At 40.2% G+C, this 25,950-nt stretch overlaps 8 protein-coding genes across 8 annotated transcripts; all 8 read left to right on the top strand.

The window, feature by feature from the left end:
- Positions 1-255: 255 nt before the first annotated feature.
- LSM04_003471 (uncharacterized protein) lies at positions 256-3,885 on the top strand (the record flags this gene model as incomplete). The annotated part of the gene is made up of 1 exon (XM_067337238.1): positions 256-3,885. One exon carries the CDS (start codon positions 256-258, stop codon positions 3,883-3,885), a length of 3,630 nt encoding a protein of 1,209 aa, XP_067189723.1.
- A 974-nt stretch (positions 3,886-4,859) lies between these two features.
- On the top strand, positions 4,860-5,801 carry LSM04_002673 (U box domain; the record flags this gene model as incomplete). Its single annotated transcript, XM_067337239.1, has 1 exon — positions 4,860-5,801. The coding sequence occupies one exon, from the start codon at positions 4,860-4,862 to the stop codon at positions 5,799-5,801; it is 942 nt and encodes a 313-aa protein (XP_067189683.1).
- Positions 5,802-9,361: 3,560 nt separating this feature from the next.
- Positions 9,362-10,921, top strand: LSM04_002090 (uncharacterized protein; the record flags this gene model as incomplete). Its single annotated transcript, XM_067337240.1, has 1 exon — positions 9,362-10,921. The coding sequence occupies one exon, from the start codon at positions 9,362-9,364 to the stop codon at positions 10,919-10,921; it is 1,560 nt and encodes a 519-aa protein (XP_067189650.1).
- A 2,770-nt stretch (positions 10,922-13,691) lies between these two features.
- LSM04_004087 (Gdt1 family) lies at positions 13,692-14,471 on the top strand (the record flags this gene model as incomplete). The annotated part of the gene is made up of 1 exon (XM_067337241.1): positions 13,692-14,471. One exon carries the CDS (start codon positions 13,692-13,694, stop codon positions 14,469-14,471), a length of 780 nt encoding a protein of 259 aa, XP_067189762.1.
- A 1,710-nt stretch (positions 14,472-16,181) lies between these two features.
- LSM04_002684 (uncharacterized protein) lies at positions 16,182-18,146 on the top strand (the record flags this gene model as incomplete). Its single annotated transcript, XM_067337242.1, has 1 exon — positions 16,182-18,146. The coding sequence occupies one exon, from the start codon at positions 16,182-16,184 to the stop codon at positions 18,144-18,146; it is 1,965 nt and encodes a 654-aa protein (XP_067189685.1).
- Positions 18,147-19,334: 1,188 nt separating this feature from the next.
- Positions 19,335-21,680, top strand: LSM04_006372 (WD40 repeat; the record flags this gene model as incomplete). Its single annotated transcript, XM_067337244.1, has 1 exon — positions 19,335-21,680. The coding sequence occupies one exon, from the start codon at positions 19,335-19,337 to the stop codon at positions 21,678-21,680; it is 2,346 nt and encodes a 781-aa protein (XP_067189866.1).
- A 748-nt stretch (positions 21,681-22,428) lies between these two features.
- On the top strand, positions 22,429-23,691 carry LSM04_007252 (uncharacterized protein; the record flags this gene model as incomplete). The annotated part of the gene is made up of 1 exon (XM_067337245.1): positions 22,429-23,691. One exon carries the CDS (start codon positions 22,429-22,431, stop codon positions 23,689-23,691), a length of 1,263 nt encoding a protein of 420 aa, XP_067189902.1.
- A 593-nt stretch (positions 23,692-24,284) lies between these two features.
- LSM04_009663 (Radical SAM) lies at positions 24,285-25,589 on the top strand (the record flags this gene model as incomplete). The annotated part of the gene is made up of 1 exon (XM_067337246.1): positions 24,285-25,589. One exon carries the CDS (start codon positions 24,285-24,287, stop codon positions 25,587-25,589), a length of 1,305 nt encoding a protein of 434 aa, XP_067190011.1.
- Positions 25,590-25,950: the final 361 nt, after the last annotated feature.

Raw genomic sequence — 25,950 nt, forward strand, 5'->3', positions numbered from 1 at the left:
GTAGGAACATGCGTTTTTCTTACTTTTCTTTTTTTGTTTTTTTGTTTATTTTCAGATCTGTACAGATGTGTCCATGTTAGTATGAGGATTTATTTAACGGTATATATATATATATATATATATATATATATATATATATTTTCGTTATCTACTCTTTGCTCTACCTTTGGATGAATCTCTATTGATAGCATAAATATAGAAGAATTGTTTTCTGAAGAGGTGTATATCAAGAGTATACATAAAAAAAAAAGGAAGATGTCACCTCTGCTGGATGGTGGTGACCCATTTAATGACGTTGAGGAGAAGACACTGCTTGATGCGTTACTTGGCGTAGACGGAATCGAGGAAATTGTACCATCATCATCTTCTTCTTCATTATCAACAACAATGACAACAACGACTACAGGAACAACAACTCGTGTGGAATCACCTTCCGTATTTTCACGACTATTCATGGTAGGTGGATCCTTGTTTTCCCGTCGCCGCATAACAACAATGGCACGAACCCGAAATTCACGTTTGCGTGGGGACTTTCTCTCATGGCTTGACTATGGCTCCATCTATTGCCCCTTCACGAGGCAATTTGTCTCCCTCCGCTCACCCCACTGGGCACATCTTGTGGCGGCGGGATTTGGTATTGACACCCAACTGCGTCATGGCAGGCGTGTGGTGTTGCTGCACCCGCGTCGATTGCAGAAATTGGCGTTGGAGTTGCAGCAACTCGCAGGGAACACACAATCACAGATGGAGGAGAATGTAAGAAGGCGGAATTTATCAGCGCGGTGGAGTCCATCACTGCAGCAGTCGCTTGGGGTACTTTTAGAAACTACACCGGTGGTGGAAAAGACGGTACTGGTGCAGAAGGTGATGGATATACTTCACGAGGAAAGTTGTGGTCATAACTCTCGCCGAATACCACTGGGATTCTACGATTCCACACTAGGCAAAAGACACACCTTCGTTTGCTTTCCTATGTCTACTATGGGTAAAAGAACGAATGCTATTAATATGAAAAAATCTGATAACGCTGGTTATGATGACGATTATACAAAGTCAATGGTCGCGTTTGGGGAAAAATTTCTGAAACAATCTTTAATGTGGCGTACAGCTGTACTACAACAACGAAAAAAACTATCAATGAATATGAAGGATGATTATATTGCGAAAACTTTAACTTTTTCTCATGCGTTAGTGAATACAAAAGGAACTAATAATGGAATGATTGACCGGTATTCAACACTCAATTCTACTTCATTTTTGATTCCAAACTCTCGACTGGCATACTTATCCGTCCTATATAATTCAGAAGCGTCACTGGTAGAGATTGTTGTGGACGCACTTCTGCGAAGATGTATTAACAGTGAAATTCTCTACTGCCCTTTGGAACACTGTGTGGATTATACCTCAGTAACAGATTTGTTAGCGTATCGAGTACAACAGAGTGAAAGGGGATCACTGGAGTTGGGAAGTGGTGTATCATTACTCCATGTTGGAATGCACAATGATGAAGCAAATAATACATTAACTGAAATTTCTAGCGCAGCTTCTAAAACCGATATTAGTGGAAATAATAATAAAAGTAACACCACTGTTATTATTGGTAATGCCCACCTTCTTACAAGGCGTGCGATTGCTCGTTTGCTAGACCAGTGGACACGCAATAAAGTTGCAGATGCTGCTATTAATGGTAGTTATAATCACACTAAAGGGAAGAGTCGGATAAAAAGGGAACTCCTTCTCAATGCTGATGAACCGTTACGTGTACTTGGATCCGGAGCTTCTCTATTTGGTGGGGTTTCTGCAGTTTTTGTTGGGTACTCCCCTTCTCAGTGGTCTCATCCTCCCGCTAAGTGTGATGAGAATGTGATTGCACACATTAAAACTGAATGTGCTAATATAAAAATTTTCTCTCCTAAATTAGAATCGGTATTTTTTCTTGAGGAACCCATTGTTGCTGCATTGCAGCGTGTATTGAGTATTTTTCAAGAAAGTATGAATAGAGATGAGCAAAAAGCTTTTATTGAGTCACTTTGTAATGCAAGATATCATATTACTAATACATCAGGTGAGGTGTTGAGGGATGCCAAAAAGGGTTGTGATGACAGCAAAAGTATTCTTGAGGATCACAAATACGGTAATGAAGAAGAAAAGGAAGAAGATGTCATTTTACAGTTATGTGAGGCCTATGAGGCTTTTCTTAGTTTACCAGTTAAACAAAAAGGGATAACTTTTTCACCGTATGAAGAGCTATTTCTTCGCTATCCAAAATTTGCAACAATGCGTGTACGACATGATCTTCTTCGTGAGTTTCCATTAGAAGTTGAGATATTGGAAGGTGGATCTAAGTCTCTTTCTCTGACATTTCAGGATTCTACGGCGCTTCAGTCAGATAACCGTCACTCCTCTCCCAAATTGAACCCTATTGTTTTGGAAAGTCGTTGCTTAGCATGGCAACGGGCATGCACTGACCATGATACCCTGAAAAAGGCATACGCTATTAATAAAACATTGTCTCGTGTAATACATACGTTAGAAAATAGTTCTACAGTTTCAAGTAGTATCCTTTTTTACATGAAGGGAAGTTTCTTGCAGCAGAAGCAGCAATATTTGCTTGAACAAAGTTATGAACCCCACTTTGAGCCTATTGTATTACTTGGTTGCTGGACGCATACCCTTCTTTTCTGTGCACCTATGGTTGCGGATGTGGTTCCATTGGGCCGTCTTCTTTATCTTGATGTCGTTACGAGAGCGCAACGTGCAGGAATCTTTAAAGTGATGGATATAGATGTGTTTCATATTGATTACGTTTCCTATCCTAATGATCGGCGTTGTCGTTTATTTGGTACAAGGCTACGCTTTTGTCCTACCACAGATGCCGATACTAGCTTTACCACACGTCAAGCAGCGACTGAAGCGTTGCAGCAGGCCCTTGTTAAAACTGCGGTGGAGGCACCTTTATTTCCGTTATGGACGCATAGTTTAACCACTACATCTCATCATAAAAGGCGTGCAGAAGTTTCTCAACAGAGACATGAGAAGAAAGTGGAGGGATTTGTAGCTCATTTTCGGTTTGAGGAGCTAGATGAGATTGTATCAGCTGCACAACCAGTATTTGTAGAGAGGAGATTGTTCGCGTTGGCTGTAGTGCACTGCGCACCACTCCGTCTTACCGTAGGCACTGAAGTCTTATTACTGCAGGATATTTCTCCGTGCTTAAAGCGTGGTTCACGGTGTCAAGTTGTTCGTTTTGTTACTCTTGAGATGTTGATGTCATCTGAGAATCTTTCCTTATCAGGGGAAAAACAGAAGAAAATGGGTCATGAACCATCTTGGTCAAAGGTAGATTATCTGCTAGCTCAACAATATATTGAGCAACAGAAGGGCAGCAATGGGTTTCCTGTGGTGCGGCTAATCCGTACTTGTGGTGATGATAGTGGTATTGAGAATAATGATAGTGCAATAGAGTCCTTAGAGGCGGTTGTACTCCCAGTTGCAACATTAGTTGGGGGATATCGTTCACTTCATCACTACGCATTACCAACGCTGCACCTCCCGTTGTTGGCCCCGTGCAAGTATGCTGCAGCATCCACATTGCTTCATCCCTTGTTTGCCCATTGTGATAATTTAATGGAATTCGCGTCCGTGGAAACTCGCAAGAAAGCCATGGCTATGATGCTGTGCCCCTCCACACTTTCTTCATCCTCGCCTGTGCAGTCAGGCGGTGTGGCTTTTTTTGAGGACGTTGTGTTTGCGGAGTCGAGTGCTGCTGTAAACATGGAGAATAAGAGGGAACCGCAACAGCAACAAGGGGAGTCCTCTGCTTCACGGCTGGTTTCTTGCGACGTGCTTTCAGCCCTTTCACTTTTTCCTTTGAAGCCGATTTGATTATTGGTTATTTATTATTATTATTAGTATTATTATTATTATTATTATTATTATTATTATTATTGTTATTATTTTATCACTTGTTGCCTCTGGTCTTCACACTGGGTCTCCAACTCTGTGAGTGGTCATGACTTTTACTTGTTTTTTCTTCACAGTTGTTCTTTGCGTTTATTCTTTACATAGCGTTTTTGCCTTTTTTTGTTTTCTTTTATCGTCACAGTTGATTTTTATTTTTTAATTTTTTAAATACTTTCGTCTTGTTTTTGTTTTTTGGGGCTTGGGGAATATACTCACATCTTTTCTGTTTACTCACTTGGCGTGAGCTTGTAAGAGGTACTGTCCAAAAGGGTTACTCTGCTCTTGGATCGAAAGCATTAATGGAACTCTTCTTTGTTGTTTTTCTCACTCTGCCGTTCTCATTTTTCTTCTCTGATCCCTTTCTATTTCTCTTTCTCTCTTTGCTGTTCTTACTACTACGTTTAATTCTACTACCGCCACTGCTACCATTATCACTATTCCGGGTAGTTGGAGTAGATAAGAAAAAACAAACAAACAAAGGCAATAATCTCAGTAGAAGCAGACTTCTTCCTTTCCATTTTTGGTCAACTCCTCTCTGCGCTATTGTGCTCAAAGACAGAACTAAGATAGGATACTTTTTTTTTTCCCCTCTCTCCCTATCTCTATCTGTGTCGGTGCGTGTTTTTCCAAACGTTAGAAGAAAGAAACAAAACGGTATAGAGAAAAGGGAACAGAGCAGAAAGAAATCAACATCCAAATCAAGAAACAAAAAAGACTGAAAAACAAAGAAAAAAAAGGAAAAAAGAATAGAACAAGAAAAAAACAACAGAAAAAAAAACACAAAAAACATAACAAAACAAGGCAAAGAAAAAAAACCAAACAAAAAGAAAAAAATATATACAAAACATCACCCGAATCAACTCTGACATAACACATACCGCAGGCAAACACCTTAGATGAGCAACACACGTGGCAATTGGGCATCTGCCGCCGCGAAGGCAGCCACAAACACAAACACGACTACAGGTGAGGCCGATGTGGCGCAGTCAACCGCAACGCCACTAATGAGCCCCGCCGCAGCGTACCGCAGTGCCCACGACGCCGTTGCGGAGTTACAACACGGCCTGCACGGCTACGAACAGCAAGTATCACGGGTGGTGCAGCACATTAAAAACCTCACCAATGTGATTGAGACTCTGCGGCAGCACTACGACGCTGTTATTGAGGAGCGGGATTACATGAACCGCTCTCTTGAGGCAGCAGAGGGACGACTGCTGGATGTGCAGCGCGTGGTGCAGCGTTATGCTGCGGTAACAGACCCTGTTGTTGCCTCCGACGGCTTCACGTATGAGCGGGAGGTGATCACGAAGTACCTTAACGAGTGCCAGACACTTAAGAATGTGCCCATGTCCCAGCAGACGCACAAGGAGCTCACCATGTTGCTCTTCCCCAATCGCTCCTTCAAGCGATTCCTCGAGCAGCTGATGGAGACACGACCGGCGGACATGCGCAGCGATGTGCTGGGCAGCAGCGGCCACGGCACGAACAGCAACACCAACAACACCATCAACGCCCCGGGCAGAGGCGCCGGCAACGGCCACCACAGCCACAAGGGCGAGGGCGGCAGTAAAGCCGGCGGATTGGCGGGGGGTGGTGTGAGTGGCAGCAGCAGCGGCGGGGAGCGTCTGCATCCGTGCGTGCGTGTGTACGGCTACTGCAACTACAAGGACACCTGCGCCTATGCGTTGTACCCGTACGATGCGTGTCTGTCGCACCTGAAGGGAAAGTGCCGCTTCCGTTCACAGTGCCATGAGCGCCATGTGGACTTCCGCGGCCCGCTGAACCACACCCCGCACAACGGTGAGGGACGGAACTCAACCTCCAACGCAGTGGCGTGAAGTGTGTGGGGACCGCGATACGAAGAAAAAGATGAAGAAGAAGAAGAACAAAATAACGTCACCAGGGGTGTGAGGGAGAAGGATGAACGGTGAAGATGGTTACAGTAAAAATGAATATGAAAAGAGAAAAAAAAAACGAAAAAAAAAAAACGAAAAAAAACAACGACAACAGAAATACAAAAACTCGCACACACGCACAAAAAAGAAACATTAACGACAACGACGCCGTTGCTCCGACTGTTGCTGGCGTAACTACTACCATCCATTATTGGGCTACGGCAACAACTAGAGAGGTGATGGCGAGATCCATTTGATTCTTTGTTAAAAATCGTCCGTCTTTTTTTTCTCTTTTCTTTTTTTTTTGTGCCTTTTTTTTTCTACCTTTTTATGCTGTAACTCCGTGATAGCAGTACGTGTGTCATATCAACGGGTAAGAGGAAGCATTAAAAGAGAAACGAAAAAAAATATATATGAATTGACAATAAAGAAAGAAAAAAGACAAAAGCATTAAAAAAGAAGTACTTCAACAAAGAACGGACGGGATGGACGCAGAAAAAAAAAAAGAGTGTCAGAGCAAAGATAAAAAAAAAAATAACAAAATGGGTAAAGTGAATAGGTATATCATCATGCAGTCGCACTCGGAGCGAGTAATCACAGAAAGAATAGAAAAAAAAACGAAAGAACTAACGGAGTCTGACCACGGTGAGCATGGGAAGTGGGTGTGTACCCCTATCTCTATCTATCTCTATCGTTTTTTCTCTTTTCTTTCTTTGTGAGGTATGTCTGTGCCTATGTATTTATGTGTGAGGTAAATGAAAGGAGTGAATGCACTTATATACGTTTCTGTGTATATTATATATATAATATACATGGTTATACAAAATTTTTATTGTTCTCTTTTTGTGGATAGCATGAGGTTATTGGGGAATTGGCCGCTCCGTCACTTTTTTTTTCGCAGACAAAAGAAAACAAACAGAGTCACAAAACCCTCTTTTTTTCGGTTTCGCTCCCTCTGGTTGTTTGCGTCTCACTTAGTTATCACTTATTTGTTTTTCCTCTATTCATTGAGTGATAAGCGTGAGAATTGGAGGAGGCAACAGTACACATGTTATTGTTGCTGCTACACAAAAAAACATCAAGTTAAACAAAAAGAAAATGTGTTCTATGATGTGTGCGTGTGGGTATAAGTGTAGCGGCCTCTAGCGCTCACTCTTCTTTTTCTTACATTCTATGCACATATGCCTATGTACCTCATTTCATCCTTTTTTTTTTGCTTCTCTCTCTCTCTCCCTATTTTTCTCTATCTTTTTTTATCTTTCTCTCTTCTTTTTCTCTTAATTCTTTCTTTCTCTCTCGAGTTATCTCAGCGTATAATAAAACTTCTCTTTGCTTTTTGTTCTTTTTCTTTCTTTGCTTTGCCCATACTCCTGAACTGACAACAATGACAGCAGCATCGGTAGCGAAAAGAGAAGGTTAGTAATATTGATAGCGGTGTAGGTTTGGGAATGAGGAAAGTACATACGTTGCGTGAGAGAGGACGGAGGGGCGTGTGAGAAGGGAAGAATACTTCAATTAAAGTGAAAAAGGAGAAAATGAAGGAGGGAAAAAAGAAAAAAAGAGCAAATGAGCGGGAAGAAGTGAAGGAGAGCAATCAAAACAAATCGGAGTGAACCAAAAGAGTTGAAGAAAGCGAAGGAGCGAATAAACAAACAAAAACAACAACAACAACAACAACGAAAGAAACAAGTAAGTAAAACTTAGGAAGAAGCAGAAAGAAATATGAACATCACCATAACAAGCAAAAAAATGTGATGTTTTCTCTTTTCTTTTCTCTTTTCTTCTCTTACTGCTTTTTTTTTCACGTGCACTCCAGTGTGATTCTTTTTTTTTTCTTTATGTGTGTATGTGTGTGTGCTCATTTTCCGACTGTTTTTTTTCTTCCTCCCTTTCCCCATTTTTTCCCCATGTATTCTCTGTTCTTTTCTCACTATTTCTCCCCCAGTACTTTTCTGCTTTTTGTTTTCATTCCCTCCCCCTCTCCCCTTCAGCTCCTTTGGGTTTTACTGCTTTTCTGTTTCTGCAAGCAACGTTTCTTCATTATCAGTGTTATTCTTTTTACTACTGCTATTATTGTTAATGTTGCCCTGCTGCTGCAGCTGCTTGTGATATTTTGTTTTTCTATGTGTGCTTCTCATTTGTTTTTGTTTTTCGCTTGAGTAAGGGGTGGGGGTTACTATCATGCGCTATGCATTATTCATGCTCTTCTACTGTTTTTTATTGTTTCATTCTTTTTCTTCCCCCTTCTTACTGTTCACATTGGAAGAAAAGGATAGTGTGGTGGTATATGGTCTTTTTTTCTTGTTTTTTTTATTATTGTTTTCCTTGTTTTACTCATATATCATGCTTTTCATTTCTATTTCTGCGTTTTTTTTTTGTCTTATTTTCATACTGCGCTCCAATTTTCTTGATTTACTTTTTTTGGCTTTTTTTTGTTATTATAAATTGTTTTTTTATTTGCTGCGACTATTACTACTACCACTACTACTGCTGCTATTGATATTTATATTGATCGGTTTCTTCTGTACTTTTCTAGGCGGGGCGGTCACCCGTGTCCCAGACCCGCCCATGCGTATTCTCTGTTTCTCTTTATCTCTGATACTCCCACGGACACACACATTGATATGTATTAGTGTCTAATATATATATATATATATATATTGTGTGTTGGTGTTGCGCTGAGACTAGGAGCTCAAGTGAGACTGAGTATGTCGACTTGAGAAGGAGAAGTACGAAGCGAAAGGAAGGAGAAAAACACGAAAGAGAAGTAAATAAAAAAAAAACGGTGGAATGAATGAAAAAAAAAAAGCAACAACAAGAAATGTGGTACTCAAACTAAAACACATCACAAGGTAATTGAAGCGTGGTAGCAGCAGCAACAACAACAACAGCAAACAAAAATTGCAACAACAAAAGAGGCAGTAGAAGGAAGAGTATCTGTGTCTGTGCATGTGCGAGAAAGAGAGAGAGTGAGAGAGGAAATATATGAATGGAGGGGGAAGAGGGAGAAGAATGAGAGGAGGGGTGATATTAAAGAAGAAGAGAAAATAGAGATGGAAATTAGGGGAGAGAGAGATAATATTGTAAACGAGGTGCAAATATTCTATGCAAATGTTATTTGCATACACACACATATCCATTTAAACACATACGCACGCACGCATGCGCTCTGATTTTCTACTTTATCAATTCACCATTTTCAATTGTTAGTTATTAGAGGCGCATCCAACCGTGCCACCACGTGCCCTTGTAAATGCTTATGATTTCCTGAAGTCTTTGCTTCTTTTTTAAAAATTATTTTTCCTTCTTTCTCTACTTATCTTTCCATATATATAATATTAACAACAGCTTCGCGGCATCATTACACTTAAAAAAAACGAAAAATAAAGAGGGAAAACACTACCCCATCCAATCCTCTAGAAGAATCACACATACACATTTATATATATTTATATCCGCCTTTTCACCGTCTTTCAGAGTCACACGTACAACACTGAGGAATCATGCACACAAACCCGGAGGCTAGTACCAACAACGCTGAGAGTGGTAGCAACAACAATAATCCAATGCTTGTGTGGGCCGCAGCGCAGGAACTGAACGACGGCTTCACTGCCCACGCAAACGCACTGCCGTATCTTCTCAACATCACCCACGGCCTGCAGCGCATACTTGAGGACACCCGTGTGATGTACAATACAGCCATTCGTCAGCGGGATGAGGCACGTACGCGACTCATTGCCGCGCAGGCCAATCTCGCCGCCGTTGAACGTGTTGTGGGGCAATACGCGTCGGTGACGGAACCCGTTGTTGCCTCCGACGGCTTCACGTACGAGAATGTGTCCATCTGCGAGTATCTGCAGGAGTGTGCGAGCAGCAATACCAAGGCGTATTCGCAGTTAACAAAGGAAGAGTTGTATGACGTGGTTGTGCCGAATCAGACCCTGCGTCGCCTTGTACAGATGCTGCAGATTGTGCGTACATCAGAGGTCCCACCCGTCTCGCAGCGTAGCCCCATCGCACCATTCAATAATAATAATAATAATAATAATATAAACTCTGCCAATACCATCAACAGTGCCACAGCAACAGGAGATGTGATGGGAAAGAGTGGCGGTACCTGTTTGAATTGGGCAGATGAGGAGATGGATCCCGGCGCGACGCCTCTGCGGGTCTCGGAGTTGGAGGCCACACTTGTGAGTGCGATTAACACCGGTAGCCTTAATGCATCGCAGTGCAGCAACAACGCAGCAACAACAACAGCAGCAGGAACGGCTGCGGCGGGGAATAACAATAACAACAACAATATGAATGTTTCCAACAATGCAGTACCACGAAGATGGGAAAACCGTCAACAACAACAACAACAAGCTGGTGGGGCTTACGGTGGCAGAAATGCAAACAAGAAACATCCATGCCTTCGAGTGTATGGTTACTGCAACTTCCTTGAAGATTGCGCCTTTGCCCATTACCCCTATGAGGCATGCCTTAACTACATTAAGGGTAAATGCCGGTTTGGGCAACACTGCAAGGAGTTGCACGTGAGCTCCGCATTCCCGCGCTTTTCTGCGCAGCGCAACAGCAGCAGCCAGAGCCACAATTCGAACAGCAATATCAATAACAGTACTGCCTCACCCAACCAGGCGGAAGAAAAGGACACCAGCGCGAGGAGCAGACGCAGCACAAAGGAGAAGGAAAGCAGCAAAGGTAGCAGTGTGAAGGGAGACAACAACAGCAAGGACCTTTCAGAGGAACCGCAGGAGACAAAGCCAACCGCCACAACACCGTCAGATGGTGAACCACAACAACAGCAGCAGAAGAGTGAAGATGAGCAGAACGAAAAGGAACAGCAGGAACAAGAAGAGGATCAGCAAGAAAAAGAAGAACAGGGACAACAGGAGGATCAAGAACAAGATGACCAGGAACAACCAGAAGAACAGGAGCAGCCACAAGAACAACTGACGGAAAAGGAACAAGAGAAGGAGGAGGAGAAGCCACAAGAAAAAGAGGAAGAAGAAGCACAGGTGGAGCAAAAGGAACCTTCGGCAAAAGCGGAGTCTTCCTAAGTGAAAGAAAGAGACACAAGACACCTGTACTATATATATATATATATATATATATATATATATATATATATATATATATATATATATATATGGGTCCGAGGATGGATACACAGGGAAAAATAAACAACAAGAACAACAACAATGAAACAAAGTAATAAAACACATATATCACAATCAAAGATCATCTGAAAAAAAAAAAGAAACAAAAAACTAATCTGTAGAAGAACAGAAAAAAAAAAGATCAACAACAAGAATAAAAAACAAAAAACCTACAATGCGACGAAGCTGACGTGCTGTGAAGAACGCACAGAACTACGACAGCAGCGACGACACGGGAGTGGGGCAGAAAACAAGAAAAAAAAAGCAAACAAAGAAACAAATGACGATGCTAATAATAATGATAATAATTATCAAAAAACAAAAAGAAAAACTGCCCGCGGGTCATTCGCACCAGGGTATGATTCTGTTCTGTGTATATGTTTATGTGTGTTGGACACTTTGTGTCCTTTTTTCTGTTCTTCATTTCTTTTTTTTCCCCCTCTTCTTCCCACTTGTGTTTGTGCGGTGGCTGCAGGGGTTCTTTCCCCCCTTTCCCTTCCCTGGCTCCTACTATGATTGCTGCTACTTGGAAGTGAGTGGAATTGTAAGGGAAAAGAAAAAATTTAACAGGCGAAGAAAGACGTTATGGGTCTTCTTTTTTTTCCTTTTTTGGAATAAGCTCTTCGGTCCTTTTTTTTTTTTTTTTTCATTTTCTTCTGCTGTTCTTTTTCCTTCCATTTCTTTCTTTTTTTAAGTCTTTCGAAAACGAAGGATAAAACTCAGCCACTTTTATTCAAACAAGAAAAAAAGAGGGGAAAATCACAACCAATAAGAAAACGAAAAGAAAGGTAAGATATTACATGAACGAGATATACACAGATGAAGAAAAAGCAATTTGAAAAGCGAAAGAAAAATCCAAACGAAAGGAAGCAGGAGAAAAAAAGCTGAAGTACAAAAAAGAAGAACATGTGCTCTTCTTTTTTTTGTATTTATTGTGTGTATGTTTTTTTTTTTTTTTTCGTCCCCACTCGGATCTCTTTTGGCCACAACGTTTTTCATTCCCTCTTGATACACAGCGTCTCTTTGCCCTATTTTCATTCATACTTACATTTATTTCGTGTACTCCATTGCCTCTTTTACATTCACTTCGATTGCTGCTGTGCTCTGATTTTACGTGCGTGTATATACTTCTTTATTTTTATCTCTCTTTCTCTGTTTGTCTGCCTATCTATCTGTCTATCTGTCTGTCTGTCTCTTTCCACTTGTGGTTTTCTAGACTTCGTCTATATGTTTGTATTTATTTATCTGCTTGTCTTCTCTTGTTAACCTATTTATTCATCATTATCTCTTTTTCCTTTTCTTCTCTCTCTTTGTTTCCTCTACTTGTCCTCTTTTTCTTTCTCATGCAGAACCATAGAATATGATTCGAATACCCATATTACAAATATCAAAACCTAAGTAGCTACAACCAAAAAAAAAGATGAATGGGATAATGTAGATTCCCAGGAACAGAGACAGTGAGAGTGAGAGGGAATAGTTTCATGTACTCTTTTCTTTTCATCGCAGTAGCTATGCTCACTACGATGATAAGGAAGAAAAGAATATACGTACGGAACTACAGTTTTGGTTTTTCGTGCTGTTTGACGCATTGATACCATAGTTTTTTTATTTTCTCTGATCAGAGACTAACATGGTTTCTCTTGTTGCTCTATTACTGGAGACATCTCTGGTGGTGTTTCTTTACGCCAATAGCTCTGAAACAGAGTGAACAATGAAAGGGGGAAAAAATGTAAATTAAAATAAAATAGGTGTCACACAAAAGGAATAGAATTTGTATTATTAATACGTTTTTATTTCTATTTGACACTACCGTTTTTGCTTTTTACCGGTGTTTATTTCCCTCAAGTTGGAATATTTCCATTTGTTACTGTTTTTTGAAAACGTTATAAGGGAAAGTACCTGCTAGGGCTGCAGAAGAAGAAAAAAAAGAAGATATATACTTTGCTTTTGCAAATAGTGTTTTCGTGCTCTAATCTATCTACATCTCTTTATCTTTAAAAACTTTTTTACTTATTACTATAATTGTTTGATTTTTTTTTTCGTTTTCTATTATTTATTTTCTTCTTTTGGCTTGTAATAAAATATAAAGGCACTTGGGTATTGATAGGGGCTTTTCTCTTGAATTGGAAACCATAATGAACATGGGTGGATCAGCCATTAAAACTTCTCTGTAATGCGATGTAGTACAGTTCTATATACACAGACGCAAATACTCATAGGTTATCTGATATGTTTGCCAAATATATATATATATATATATATATATATATATATATATAATCTACTATTATTTCTCTTTTTTTTATTGACTCTTCTTTCTTCGTTAACATCTTCTGGTTGTATTCTATTGTTATCTTAAAGTAGAAAAGGAAGGGGTGTAAGTACGCTTGCGCGCTACATCCAGGGGAATAGGGAGAAAGTAGATCCATATCCCTTTAGCAAGAGCAATAGGATAAACAGCATAAGAAGTGCGAGGAAAAAAAAGAGAAATAGTTCAAGAAGAGGAACTACTGGCGATCTTGCTGCAGGCACACGTGATACTTGCAGCGTACAAATAGTTACATCCAGATCCCACATACATATATACATTTATTACCGATACAGATAAATATATTTATATTTATATTCATTTATATACACGTATAGGGGAGTGTTCTACTAAGCCTTCATCATGTCGACCGTCACTGAAAAGAGTTGGATGGAGGGTATGCTCTCTTCTCTCTCCATGATTATATTTAGTGAAATTGGCGATAAAACATTCTTCATTGCATGTCTCATGGCTATGCGTCACTCCAAGGCTATTGTATTTCTTGGTGCGATTGGTGCTCTTGCGACCATGACTGTTCTCTCTGCTTTGATGGGTGTGATGGTGCCGAATGTGCTCTCCGTGCGGGTGACGGAGGCCCTTGCGGTTGTGCTCTTTCTCTTCTTTGGCTGCAATATATTGTACGGGGAGTTGTACCGCAGAAACGTCGAGGTGGAGAGCGAGGATGAAATGGCAGAGGCCGCTGCCGTCTTGCGCCGCCGGGACCCAAACGATCATTTGGAAACGGGGTCCAACACGGCGACGAGCAGCAATGCGAATATAAATATAAATACCGGCGGCCGGCGCTTCCGCTGGCGTGGCTGGCGCACACTTCTGCACCCGGTGCTGGTGGAGGCCTTTACGCTGACGTTTGTGGCGGAGTGGGGCGATCGCAGTCAACTCGCGACGATTGCCCTCGCGGCGGCGAAGAATCCGTACGCCGTGACGCTGGGCGGTGTGCTCGGCCACGCCATCTGCGCGGGCGTGGCGGTGCTGTTCGGGAACCTCATCGCCCAATATGCGTCGATGCGGACAGTGAACATCTTTGGCGGCGTGCTCTTCATTCTCTTTGCCATCGGTACACTCTACGAGTTTATCACGCAAACACACCACATTGATGAGGCCGAGCGGCACAAGACCATGTAGTGCCATGGCAACACCGACGGAGTGAATGATGGAGTGCGTGCGGAGTTTGCAGCGAAGAGGTACAATAGTGTCCAAGTGGGGGGGTGAGGTGACGAGATCTGAAAGAAAGAAATGGGATAAATAAATTAGAAATGGGAAAAAGGAGGCAAGGTGTTGTACATAAAAAGAAGAACGAAAAAAAAAAACAAAAGAAAAAGTGAATTGAGTTGAGAAGGCGGTTTTAGTGTTTCTTGCTCTGTATGAGTAAATTTTCCGTTTTCGTTTCCAATCATTTACTCTTCTTTTTGTTTACTTTTTTATTTACTGTTTCATTGCGATTCCCTCTGTTTATTTTTATTTCGTTGGGTTTGTTGCATGCCTTCACTTTTTTTTTTCCTTTCTTCCCGCCGCATTTAGTGCTGACAGGTGGAAGAAGTGAAGAATACTGAAGAAGGAAGCAAGAGGACTTAAGCTTCTTATCATTCTTACTATAATTATTACTTTAATTTTGCAATTTATTGTTATTGTTATTATTATTATTATTCTCAGGATGAGAATGTTTCTGGTTTTTTGCATCTCTAATTTGACAGGTTTAAACGCTCGTTTACCGCGTTGTAGAGTGTCATGAATGTAGAGAGTTGCTGCGCAAGCAATTGGGCAAATAACTGAATGTAATAATAAGGAAAAGAAATTAAGGAAAAGAGTGGGTATCCCCGATGATATTAAAAAAATCATGAATAATCATTTGAGATACAGAATACAGGGAATGTGAAGAAAGGAAGAAAGAAAGAAAGAAAAAAAAAGTTACAAAATAAGAATAAAGATTTTTCTTTTTGAAAGAGCAGAGGGGCATCTGGTACCGTGTATTATAGACGGAGCGAGAAAGAGAAAGAGGTAGAGCATCACAGAGATTCAAAGCTGTCAATGTTCGCTGCTAATACATTGATTGAGTGAATATGTTATACTTATATTCTTCGTGTACATGCATAAAGCCGCAAAGAAGGAAACTAAGGTTAAATGTGTACTATATATACATATGTACATATATATATATATATGTCTATATTTTTCTTTGTAGATGTGTGTATGAATACCATATGTTTTGGAATATATATTATATCCTCTATACATAAATGTGTGCGGTGGTTCGTCTCATAATTTATCTTATTTTTTTCTCTTCTTTTTTGGTGTTCTCCCCTTTACAACTCACATAAAAAAAATAACAACAAGGAAACAAAGGAAGAAGGTAGAGAAAACGAAGGATAAAAGAAAGTAAAGTACATACCAAAGGCACAAACACAGATAAATCACTTCTCCCGTCGTGGGACACACATTCATACATAGAAAAAGAGAGAAAAACAAACAAACAAACAAAAAAGGATTTCCCTTTTTTATTTTTGTTTTCCTCCCTCCTTTTCTCTCTTTGTGTGTGTGTGTGTTTGTATTTTCTAGCTTGTTAAAAAATAAGTGAGAAAAAACCTTGTAGCGTCAAAGTTTCTGTGGCTACATCTTGAGGCTTTTACTACCTGTTGAAACAAAGCCAGGTTAAAAGCAAGAACAAGAACAATAAAATAGAGAGAATAAGGGATTCCTAGAAGTTAAGGTGTTAGTAGTGCTAGTGTTGAGAAGGTTATCTAGGTATTATTATTATTATTATTATTATTATTATTATTATTATTATTATTATTGCCATTATTTCTATTATTCCTCTGTGTTTGGATCTAAACAACAATGTCTGATCACCTCAATGGCACAACCAATGGATCCGATGAGAACACCAATGGGCATACTACAGCTGCAGCCGCGAAAGATCCTCCACCAAAAATTCTATTCAATGTCTGTCGAAAAGAATTGTATCATCCTAATAAGGGTTATAAACAACTGGCACGACGATTACGTCAAGTGGGTACTGTTGACATGAATAAAGAAGATATTACTATTGATCGTCTTCTTCCATATGATATTGTTGTATTTGCTGCACCTCAAGAAAAATTGAGTGAAGAAGATCTTGCTGCTATTCGAGAATATGTAGAACATGGTGGATCTGTTATTATGCTATTTGGTGATGGTCATGGTGGTCGTTATTCATACTTGAACCAAACATTAGAAGATTGGACAGGTGTTACACTTAATGAAGATTGTGTTGTACGTACAGTTATGAATAAATATTTGCATCCTAAAGAAGTGTGCGTGGCAAATGGTGTAACAAATCGTGCTATTAATAAAGCAGCTGGTAAGAATGTTATTGGAGCACCTGTTCATCAAGGAGAACGTACAGGTATTAATGCGGGAAATTCAGTTTTCGGAGATCGTTCTATTCCATTAACACTTAACCGTACCGTTGCTGCAGGAGGATTGGGAGGTGCAACCATTAATGCTGCGGCAATGTCTATTCAACAGCAAATAGGAGATGAAGCAGCAGCAGAAGGACCAACAAGTCTTGTATTTGTTTACCCACATGGATTAAGTTTTAATGTTAATCGTCCTGGTGTACCAATTCTTAGCAGTGGTTTTATGGCGTACCCGCTAAATCGTCCCATTACAGCTGTATGGGAGAGCAATGAAGTGGTAGAGCACAATAACAGAAAAAAACAGGGTAAACTTCTTCTTATTGGAAGTGCTCTTGTAATGGAGGACAGTTGGTTCGGAAAAGAGGAAAATGAGTTACTGTCAACTGTTTTATTTGATTATATGAATCATAAAGTAAAACTTAATCAGATTGATGCTGATGAACCAGATATTACAGATTATAACTCTGTTCCAGATATCGCTTCTCTCTCAGAGCGTTTACGTGTGGCAGTGGAACAGCAAGAGGAACTTCCTCGTGACTTTACCAAACTCTTTCAAATGGAAACATTTAAACTTGATACAGATATTATACCAGAGGTTATTGAGGCGTATAAAAAACTCAACGTCAAACAAGAACCCCTAACGCTTATTCCTCCTGAATTTCTTACACCTTTACCACCTGTAAAACCAGCCGTTTTTGAACCTACACATCGTGATCCTATGCCTCCAGCATTAGATCTTTTTGATTTGGATGAAGAATTTGCACCAGAAAAGGTACGACTCAGTCAACTAACGAATAAATGTAAACCTGAAGATGTCCAATTTTATATTTTACAAGGTGCAGAAATACTTGGTGTAACGAAAAAACTTCGAAGTCCACGTAATCGTGATCCTCGTGCATTACTGGATTACGTATTCCGTCAGGTGGTACAATACAAAAAAGTCAATGCCGAAGGTCCTCGTGCCTCTTATAACGCTGGAATGGATAACTACGCCACCGACACAAACGCCGCCGCTGCTGCTGCTGCCGGTAGCATGACACGTGTAATTCGTGTATCCACAAATGCGGATGGAAATAAAGACACGACACCATTTGATGATAATGTTCCATGGACACTGCAGCTTCAGGCGGACTTTGGCAATGGTAATATTACAGGAAAACTCATACTACATGAGTCATCCTCGCGCTTTCCGGCGCAGGAGGCCCCGTTGGAGGGAACTATCAAACCCCCAGGGGAGCGTGACTACCCGATGGAGTGGGGTGTACTTCTTCAGGGCTCAAATTTAGAGCAAACCTTTTTTGTTTTTCTCGCCATGCTGCAGGGAAACTCACTGCGAGGTGTCTGCGAGGTTGCCGGTGGAAATGGGAATACACGCAATTTTGTGTACGCGATTGAGGAACTGTAGTAGAGTCTAACGTTGTCCACATATGTTGAGGAGAGAGAGAAAGAGAAAGAGGAAATGTGAATGAAGAAGCGAAATTGTGTTGCCACCTTCGCCTTTGTTTGTTATTTATTGAAAGAGCCGAAATGAAGTGAAAGGGACAAGGCAAGGGAGAGATGAACGAAGGAAAAAAAAAAAAGAACAATAGCAACAACAGTGATAGCAAAATAAAATGAACGTCCCAAGAAAGGAAAAAAAAGAAAACATAGAGGAAGGCACCAAATCGAGCAAAAAAAAAAAAATAATAATACATTCAAACAACAACAACAAAATGTACAAGAGGGTCATCAAGGACAGGAACACATGCAATACTGTTGCCTTAACGGCTGAAGGTCAAGAAGAAGAAAAAAAAACCATACCCTTCTTGCCAACTAGTCTACACTGTATTTTAGGTTTCTTTTTGTTTTCTGCTCTTTTTTTTACCCTTTTACGTATTTGTTTTTTCTCCTCTTCCTTATGTTTGTACTGTTTCCTTCTTGCTTCTCAACTACGCACATTTTTTTAAAATATTCCTATTCCCTATATTCCCATACCTGGTAAACTTGACGGCGATATATTTAGTGGATTTTTCTTCGTTTGTGTGTATTGTGGTGAGCCTGAGGCTCTCAATGGGAAAAAAAAATTATTCGTGTCGGTCGGCAAAGGTCTGGTAGGAGAGTAAACAAAAAGTGGAGGGATACATATACAGGGGACAAAAAAAAGGGATAAAGAAGGAAAAGAAAAAGAGAGAAAAAAAAAGTGCGTTGGTGAAAGAGAGCTTGGGGTTAAGTGATATGTTTGTAGAGATTGAAAATTGAAAGAGACCAACTATGTTATTTCCACCTATTTCTTTAGTTTGGCTGTTACACCTTCTTGTCTTGAACTTTGCGTGTTGAACTGATATGGAAGATGGTAAAATGAGTGTCCTTTTGTTTTCCTCTTTCAATGATTTGTTATTGTTATTTAGAGAGAGAAAATTTATCTGGATAAGTGCGTCTTTGTATCATATCTCCGTTTTCTCTTTTTTGTTGTCATGTTGAAAGAAAAATAAAAGATATTTAGAATACCAAACAGACAAAGCGATAGACTATATATATATATATATATATATTGTTTCTTAAGTTTCTCAGCTTTCGCTCTTTTATTATTATTATTATTACTGAGGAAGAGTAAATGCGGCTAAACATTACAACTCCTAATGAGCGGCATGAGGAGGCGTGTACATGCGTCGCTGTATCATTGATGGGAGATGTGATCAGTGCTGGTGATGACTTTGTGCTACGACGCTGGAGTCCTAATGGTGAGGCACTTGGAAAAGTACAACAGTTTGATAGTTGTATTACATACATCACATGGGTACCTGTGCAGGGTGGCCGTAGAGGTCGTGGAGCTGCTGCTGGTACTGTTGAAGGAAAAGACAATTGTCTCGTCGCCTGCGCAGATGGAACTTTTTGTTTTCTCAATGCGGCATCTGGAAGGGTGGAACGTACAGTGGAGGCCCATATTGGTACTATTACGGGTCTTGTATACTCTGCCGATGCATCTTCTATTGTATCATCAGGTGAAGATGGCTGTGTAAAGGTTTGGTCGCAGGCTGGTATTCCACGTACAACACTTGTTTCTGCAGGTAAGTGTGTTTATGCGCTTTGTTGGGGGTCAGAAACTACAGAACTAGGTGGTGATTGTGTGCTTTACTGTGTTGGAAGTGATGTGATTATCAAACCTTTAAATCCGACAATAAAAAAACAACTTAAATGGAAAGCTCATAATGGGGTTGTCTTGAGTGTGGATTGGTCACTTATGACAGGATATATTGTTACTGGTGGTGAGGATGGAGCATATAAAGTATGGGACCCTTATGGACGTAGTATTTATGTTTCTGCAGCCGCTGAACATCCATGTACATCTGTGAAATTTTCAGCAGATGGTGAAATGTTCGCAGTTGGATCATTTATGAATGTACGAGTTTGTGATAAAACAGGATGGAGCCATACATACGAACGTCTACCAGAAGGTAGTGCCCTTTCATTACAATGGACAACAGATGGAACACAAGTGGTAATGGGTTGTGGTAGTGGAGCAGTTTGTACTGCACAACTTGTAGATCGAAAATTATACTGGAGTCAATATTGTGTATCATTGGTAGATGGTAATAAACTTCTTGTTCAAGATGTTTTAACAGATGCAGTAGAGGAATTGAAACTACGTGATAAAGTTATAAAAGTGGAACTTGGTCACGGTTACCTTGTAGCTTGTACTACTACCCAATGTGCATGTTACCCTATAGAGAGACTCTCTGCTCCAGTACAGTTTGATCTTCGTGATGTGGTTATTACATTAATTCTTGGAACAAAACAATTTTTACTCGCAGATTGTAATTCTGGTTTGCAAGTATACTCTTATGAGGGTCGACAAATATGTGTTCTGCGATTACAAGCTACATTACGACCGGAAATTATGGCTCCTGATCTTTTATCACTTTCTTCAGATACAGTGGCTATACGTAATCCTGCCGATGCAAAGAAAATTCTTTTTTTTGACACAAATAATGGTAAACCTATTGATGAAGCAACTATTGTACATCACCTTGAAGTTGTTTCACTAGAACTTTCGCAATCTGGAACTATGCATGACCGCAAAATTGCTTTTGTAGATCGTAACCGAGATCTTTATTTTGGTACAGTACATCAAAGACTTGGAGTACAAAAAATCAGTACTATGGCGTCAAGTTTGGCATGGCATGATGAACATGAAATATTAATTGCTATTGCTGATGGACATTTAACAACATGGTATTATCCAACTATTGTATTTTCTGATCGTGATTTACTTCCTACTACAAAAATAGTACGTGATGATGTAGCAGATGAATTTACGCAAAATGATCGTATTGTTGGATTTAATGGTACTCGGGTAAGTGTACGATGTGGAGTAGATGGAGCCCTTTTGACATTTAATGCTTCACCCTATCCTTCTATGATATTTGAGCATGTTACTCGAAATGACTGGAGTGGAGCCATGCGCCTGGCACGTTTTTTGGATGAGAAACCCCTCTGGGGCATTCTCACTGGTCTTGCCTTACGTCATGGTGAATTAAATGTGGCAGAGGTTGGTTATGGTGCTTTATTTGAATTGGACAAGGTGCGTTATATGCGGTATGTGAAGAGCATTCCCATACCTGAGGGCCGTCAGGCGGAGTTGGCGCTATTCCAGCGGCGACCCGCTGAGGCGGAGCGGATTCTTCTGCATGCCGGTCTTATCTATCGCTGCATTGATATGCACACCCGACTGTTTAACTGGGAGCGGGCGTTGGAGATTGCGGTGGAGCGCAAGACGCATGTCGACACGGTACTCGCACGGCGTCAGAAATATTTACGCGCCGTACAAAAGCCGGAGACGCTGACATTATTTAATGAACTCGCAACAACAGTGCAGGTGGATTGGGAAACTGTGCAGGAGAAGGTGCGGCAGGAACTGGCAAAGGAGGCGGAACGGCCAGGGGCAAGGCCATACCAGTAGAGAGAAACACACAAAAAAAAGTGGGTGATCTATTTATTATTGATTATTGTTATTGTTATTAATTATTTTTGTTACTATTGTTGTGGTGTTTTGTAGATAAGGGGTGGAAGAGAGCAAAAAAAAAAAAAGGGTGTGAAAGGAAGGAAAATATATAGAACGCAAGCAAATAAAAAAAAATAGGTAAACCAAAATGGAGAATTGACAGTTATGGAAGAATGGAAAGAAATAGAGTGAAAAGGGAAAGGAAGGAGAATGTTGAGTACAATAGACTTGGCAGGAGCAAAAGAATTAACAAAAAAAGATCTTCACTTCTTTTGAAGGGAGTCTCAGGTTCTCCAAACGTTTTTTTTCTTTTATCCATTTTGATTTCGTCTTGGTTTTACATATGTATTACTTTTCTAGTATGTTGGCGAATTTATTAGAGGTCTTGACTTTTTGGTCCTCCGCCATATAATATTTCCCTTTATTCGTCCCAAGTAGAGTGAGAGAGAAAAAGAGGAAAAAAAAAGATCCAAGTGCAATCAATTTTTGACGAGATATTGGAAAAAAAAAAAGTTCATTTATTCTCTTTCAATGCTTTGTTGGAGTTTCTCTCTCAGTTTGTGGTAGCCAAATTCTTTTTTTTTTTACTTCTTTCCTTGAATGTGCTATAGAAAACATTCTTTTCTTTTACGGTTTTGAAGTGTTTCACCGGAGTCCATTTAGTTAAGTGTCTCTGTGTGTGTGTGTTTAAGTCTCTTTACAAATAATGATAGGCGGTCAACACACAAAAGAGCGCCTAAGCGAGCGACTGCAGGGATGCCAAAATCAACCAAAGAATCGTGGTTATCTCCCTGGCACCAAACTATTGACTGGGGGCTACAGTACAGAAACACTGCAGGGTAACTGGAGTGAGGAAAGGGCAGATGCTGCGTATTACGATCACAAGGCGGTACTTCCAACACATCTGCAGAAGATATGGACAACGGATTATCGATCCATGACAAGTAATATGACTGCTCCTGCGGGTTCCCCTGTATTTGATCAGGCCACATTAATGGATATTGTCGATCATAAACAGCGGGCCCACCCCGCTCATCAACCGCAATTGGATCCTCAGCATGGGGAGAGAATTAAAGATTTCTCTACGACAACGGCGAAGGAATCATTCAGGGATCCACGAGAGACAAAACATGAGGAAGATCAATATGTTCCTCTTGTTATTGGACGTTCAGATACAGCACAGGCGAAAGCAGTGATTCTGCGTTTTCAACGTCAATTACTGCTTTCACGTCATGGACAGTCTGCCTTTCCAGGTAATGTTCTACGTCTGGTACGACTCGCACTTCATCGCAATGATACTGTTGGAGAAGGAATGCTTACAGTGGAAGAGGCACAACGTGGTTTTGAAGAGGCATCGCTGACAACGAACAGGGCAGAGTGTATGGCGCTTCTTCGTGCCTTTGATGTAAAAGATAATGGTACAATTTCAATTAGTAGAGTTGTAGATGAATTACGTGGAGAATTACGTGATCGACGTTACAGTATTGTTGAAAAAGTGTACGAGTTACTCAAGACATTATGTCCTGATGGTATTGTACGTCTTAGACGTCTTGTGGATCTTATTGATGTTGACAGTATGGATACTGTTATGAACGGTAGTGTTACTTCTTCAGAAGCACATAACGCTTTTATGGAGCAGTGGGACTTGCCTCTTGATACTTATATTTCATTTAATACATTTCTCTCATTCTTTAGGGATGCTTCCTTTGAAATTAACAGTGATCAGGAATTTGAGGTGCTAATGCGCAATGTTTGGCATCTTAGTGGGGGAAATGGAAAATCAATGAACACTTCTTGTAGAAGGGTACGAGTAGTTCATAGAAATGGACGTATCACTTACCAAGAGGTAAAGAATGACCTGGACATAAAGGACAATGACGCCAACATTACAGAGCGTATCATAGCCAATTTAGCACTACAGGGAATAAAAGATGTGGCTAAGGTTGAAATATTACCAAAAAAACGGTAGAAAAAAAAAGAAAAAAAAACGGCTTTCCCTGATGCCATTTATGTGGAATTCCTATTTGTTTATTTTTTTTTGTTTTTCTTGTACCTATCTATTGATGCTTTTTTTTTCTTTTTCTTCTTGTCAATCTAGCTTTGGCTGGAAAACTCAATCGATGTATCTTGATGTAAATAACATATGCAGTTGTGTACTTTACAAGATTCTACATATACTTGCAATTTTTGATTTATTAATAGACACTTCTAAAATTTAATAGATAATTAAATTGTTATTACTACTCGTTATTTCTAGTGAGAAACTTACTAAAACATATATGTTTTTTTTTTCATTTGTTATTTTCTTAAATTTATTTTTGATTCTTCTCAAGATATACACATAGTATAGGAGATTAAATCTCTCTCTTTCTTAATCAAAAGCAAGTTACTATAAGAGAGTTAACAAGCTAAGGAGGATAAGAGCGGTAAATAAATACCGAAAAAAAAAGACAAAAAGTAAACCTAAGCGATTGGAAATACATAAAAAAACGCCGATACCAACAACAATAACAAAGAAGAAGAAAAAACAAAGAAAAACCAAAAACGAAAAGAAAACGAGATATGTTTTACCGAGGCGTGCCTGGATTATGTCGCCGAGTATTCCCTACAATAGCAGCAACTCCAACTCCAACGACAAAAACAACCCCAAACGATCATCACTCAACCTCCTCCGAGTCTGTCAGTGAAGCCAAGAGCGATTCCCTGCATAAACAGATATTCCTGCAGAAGTTCCGTGAAAGGTTGGCGAATGATACGAGCGGTAAAAACACACTAGAGGGTTTTCTCGATCTCCCCGAAGGTCTTCCACCCACCGCCGCCGCGATTGGGCCACTGAAGCGTGGTGAGGAACCACTACCGCCGTGGATAAAACTAAAGGTTCCAAAAGGTATTTCGCAGCGACCACGGTTTAACAAAATTCGACGATCCATGCGGGAGAAACGATTGGCTACGGTGTGTGAAGAAGCCAAGTGCCCAAATATTGGGGAATGCTGGGGTGGTGATGAGGAGGAAGGTAGTGCGACAGCCACAATCATGGTAATGGGAACACATTGTACGCGTGGATGCCGTTTTTGTTCGGTATTGACAAGCCGCAAACCTCCACCACTGGATCCTCAAGAACCTGAGAAAGTTGCAGATGCTGTTTCGGAAATGGGGGTTGATTATATTGTGATGACAATGGTTGATCGTGATGATTTACCAGATGGTGGGGCAGAACATGTCGTACGATGCATTAACGCTATTAAAGATAAAAATCCAAAATTGCTTCTTGAAGCATTGGCGGGTGATTTTCATGGTGATCTTAAACTTGTTGAAATGGTCGCTGCATCACCACTCAGTGTGTATGCGCATAACATTGAATGTGTTGAACGTATTACACCTAATGTCCGTGATCGGCGAGCTTCATACCGCCAGTCACTCAAGGTACTTGAACACGTAAACACTTTTACGAAGGGTAAAATGCTTACAAAAAGTAGTATTATGTTAGGACTCGGTGAGAAGGAAGAAGAAGTACGACAAACATTACGTGACTTGCGCACTGCTGGGGTTTCTGCCGTAACTCTTGGTCAATATCTACAACCGGCACGCACACGTCTGAAAGTCAGTCGATATGCACATCCAAAGGAGTTTGAAATGTGGGAGAAGGAGGCTTTAGAAATGGGTTTCTTGTATTGCGCATCTGGGCCTATGGTGCGCAGCTCATACCGAGCTGGTGAATACTACATAAGAAGTATTCTAAAACAACTCCAAAGTACATCTAAAGTAGATGAACCAATGAATTCTACCTCTATGTGTTGTGGTGGCGTTGGTTGTTGTAATAATAGTAGTGCTAATTCTACTAGTTCCACAGAGAATCAAAAAAAGTAATGCAATGAACCCATTTTAAAATGACTACAGGAAGAACAAACTATGTCGATATATCTAAAAGAAGGTTGTGTAAACACCTTCATTTAGTTTTTTTTCTTTTCGTTTCCCTTTGCCCGGTGTGCGTCGACGCTTACCGTCGATTTCTTTTCTTTTACTCATTGCATTTTTTTTTCTTCTTTGTTTGTTTCCTTTACTTGGTTCGTCAAAAATTGATTTCTTTTATCCTGATGTAGCGAAACTGAAAAGTTTCTTGTCGTTTCATTTTATATGCTTAATGCTCTGAGATAATAAATATATTTTTTCTTTTTTCTCTTTCTGTCAATGTGATGTTTAAACCACAAAGAGTCCTGACGGGCGATTT

The sequence above is a fragment of the Trypanosoma melophagium genome, assembly GCF_022059095.1.
Source record: "Trypanosoma melophagium isolate St. Kilda chromosome Unknown ctg3segment0, whole genome shotgun sequence".
NCBI classification, from domain to species: Eukaryota; Euglenozoa; class Kinetoplastea; order Trypanosomatida; family Trypanosomatidae; genus Trypanosoma; species Trypanosoma melophagium.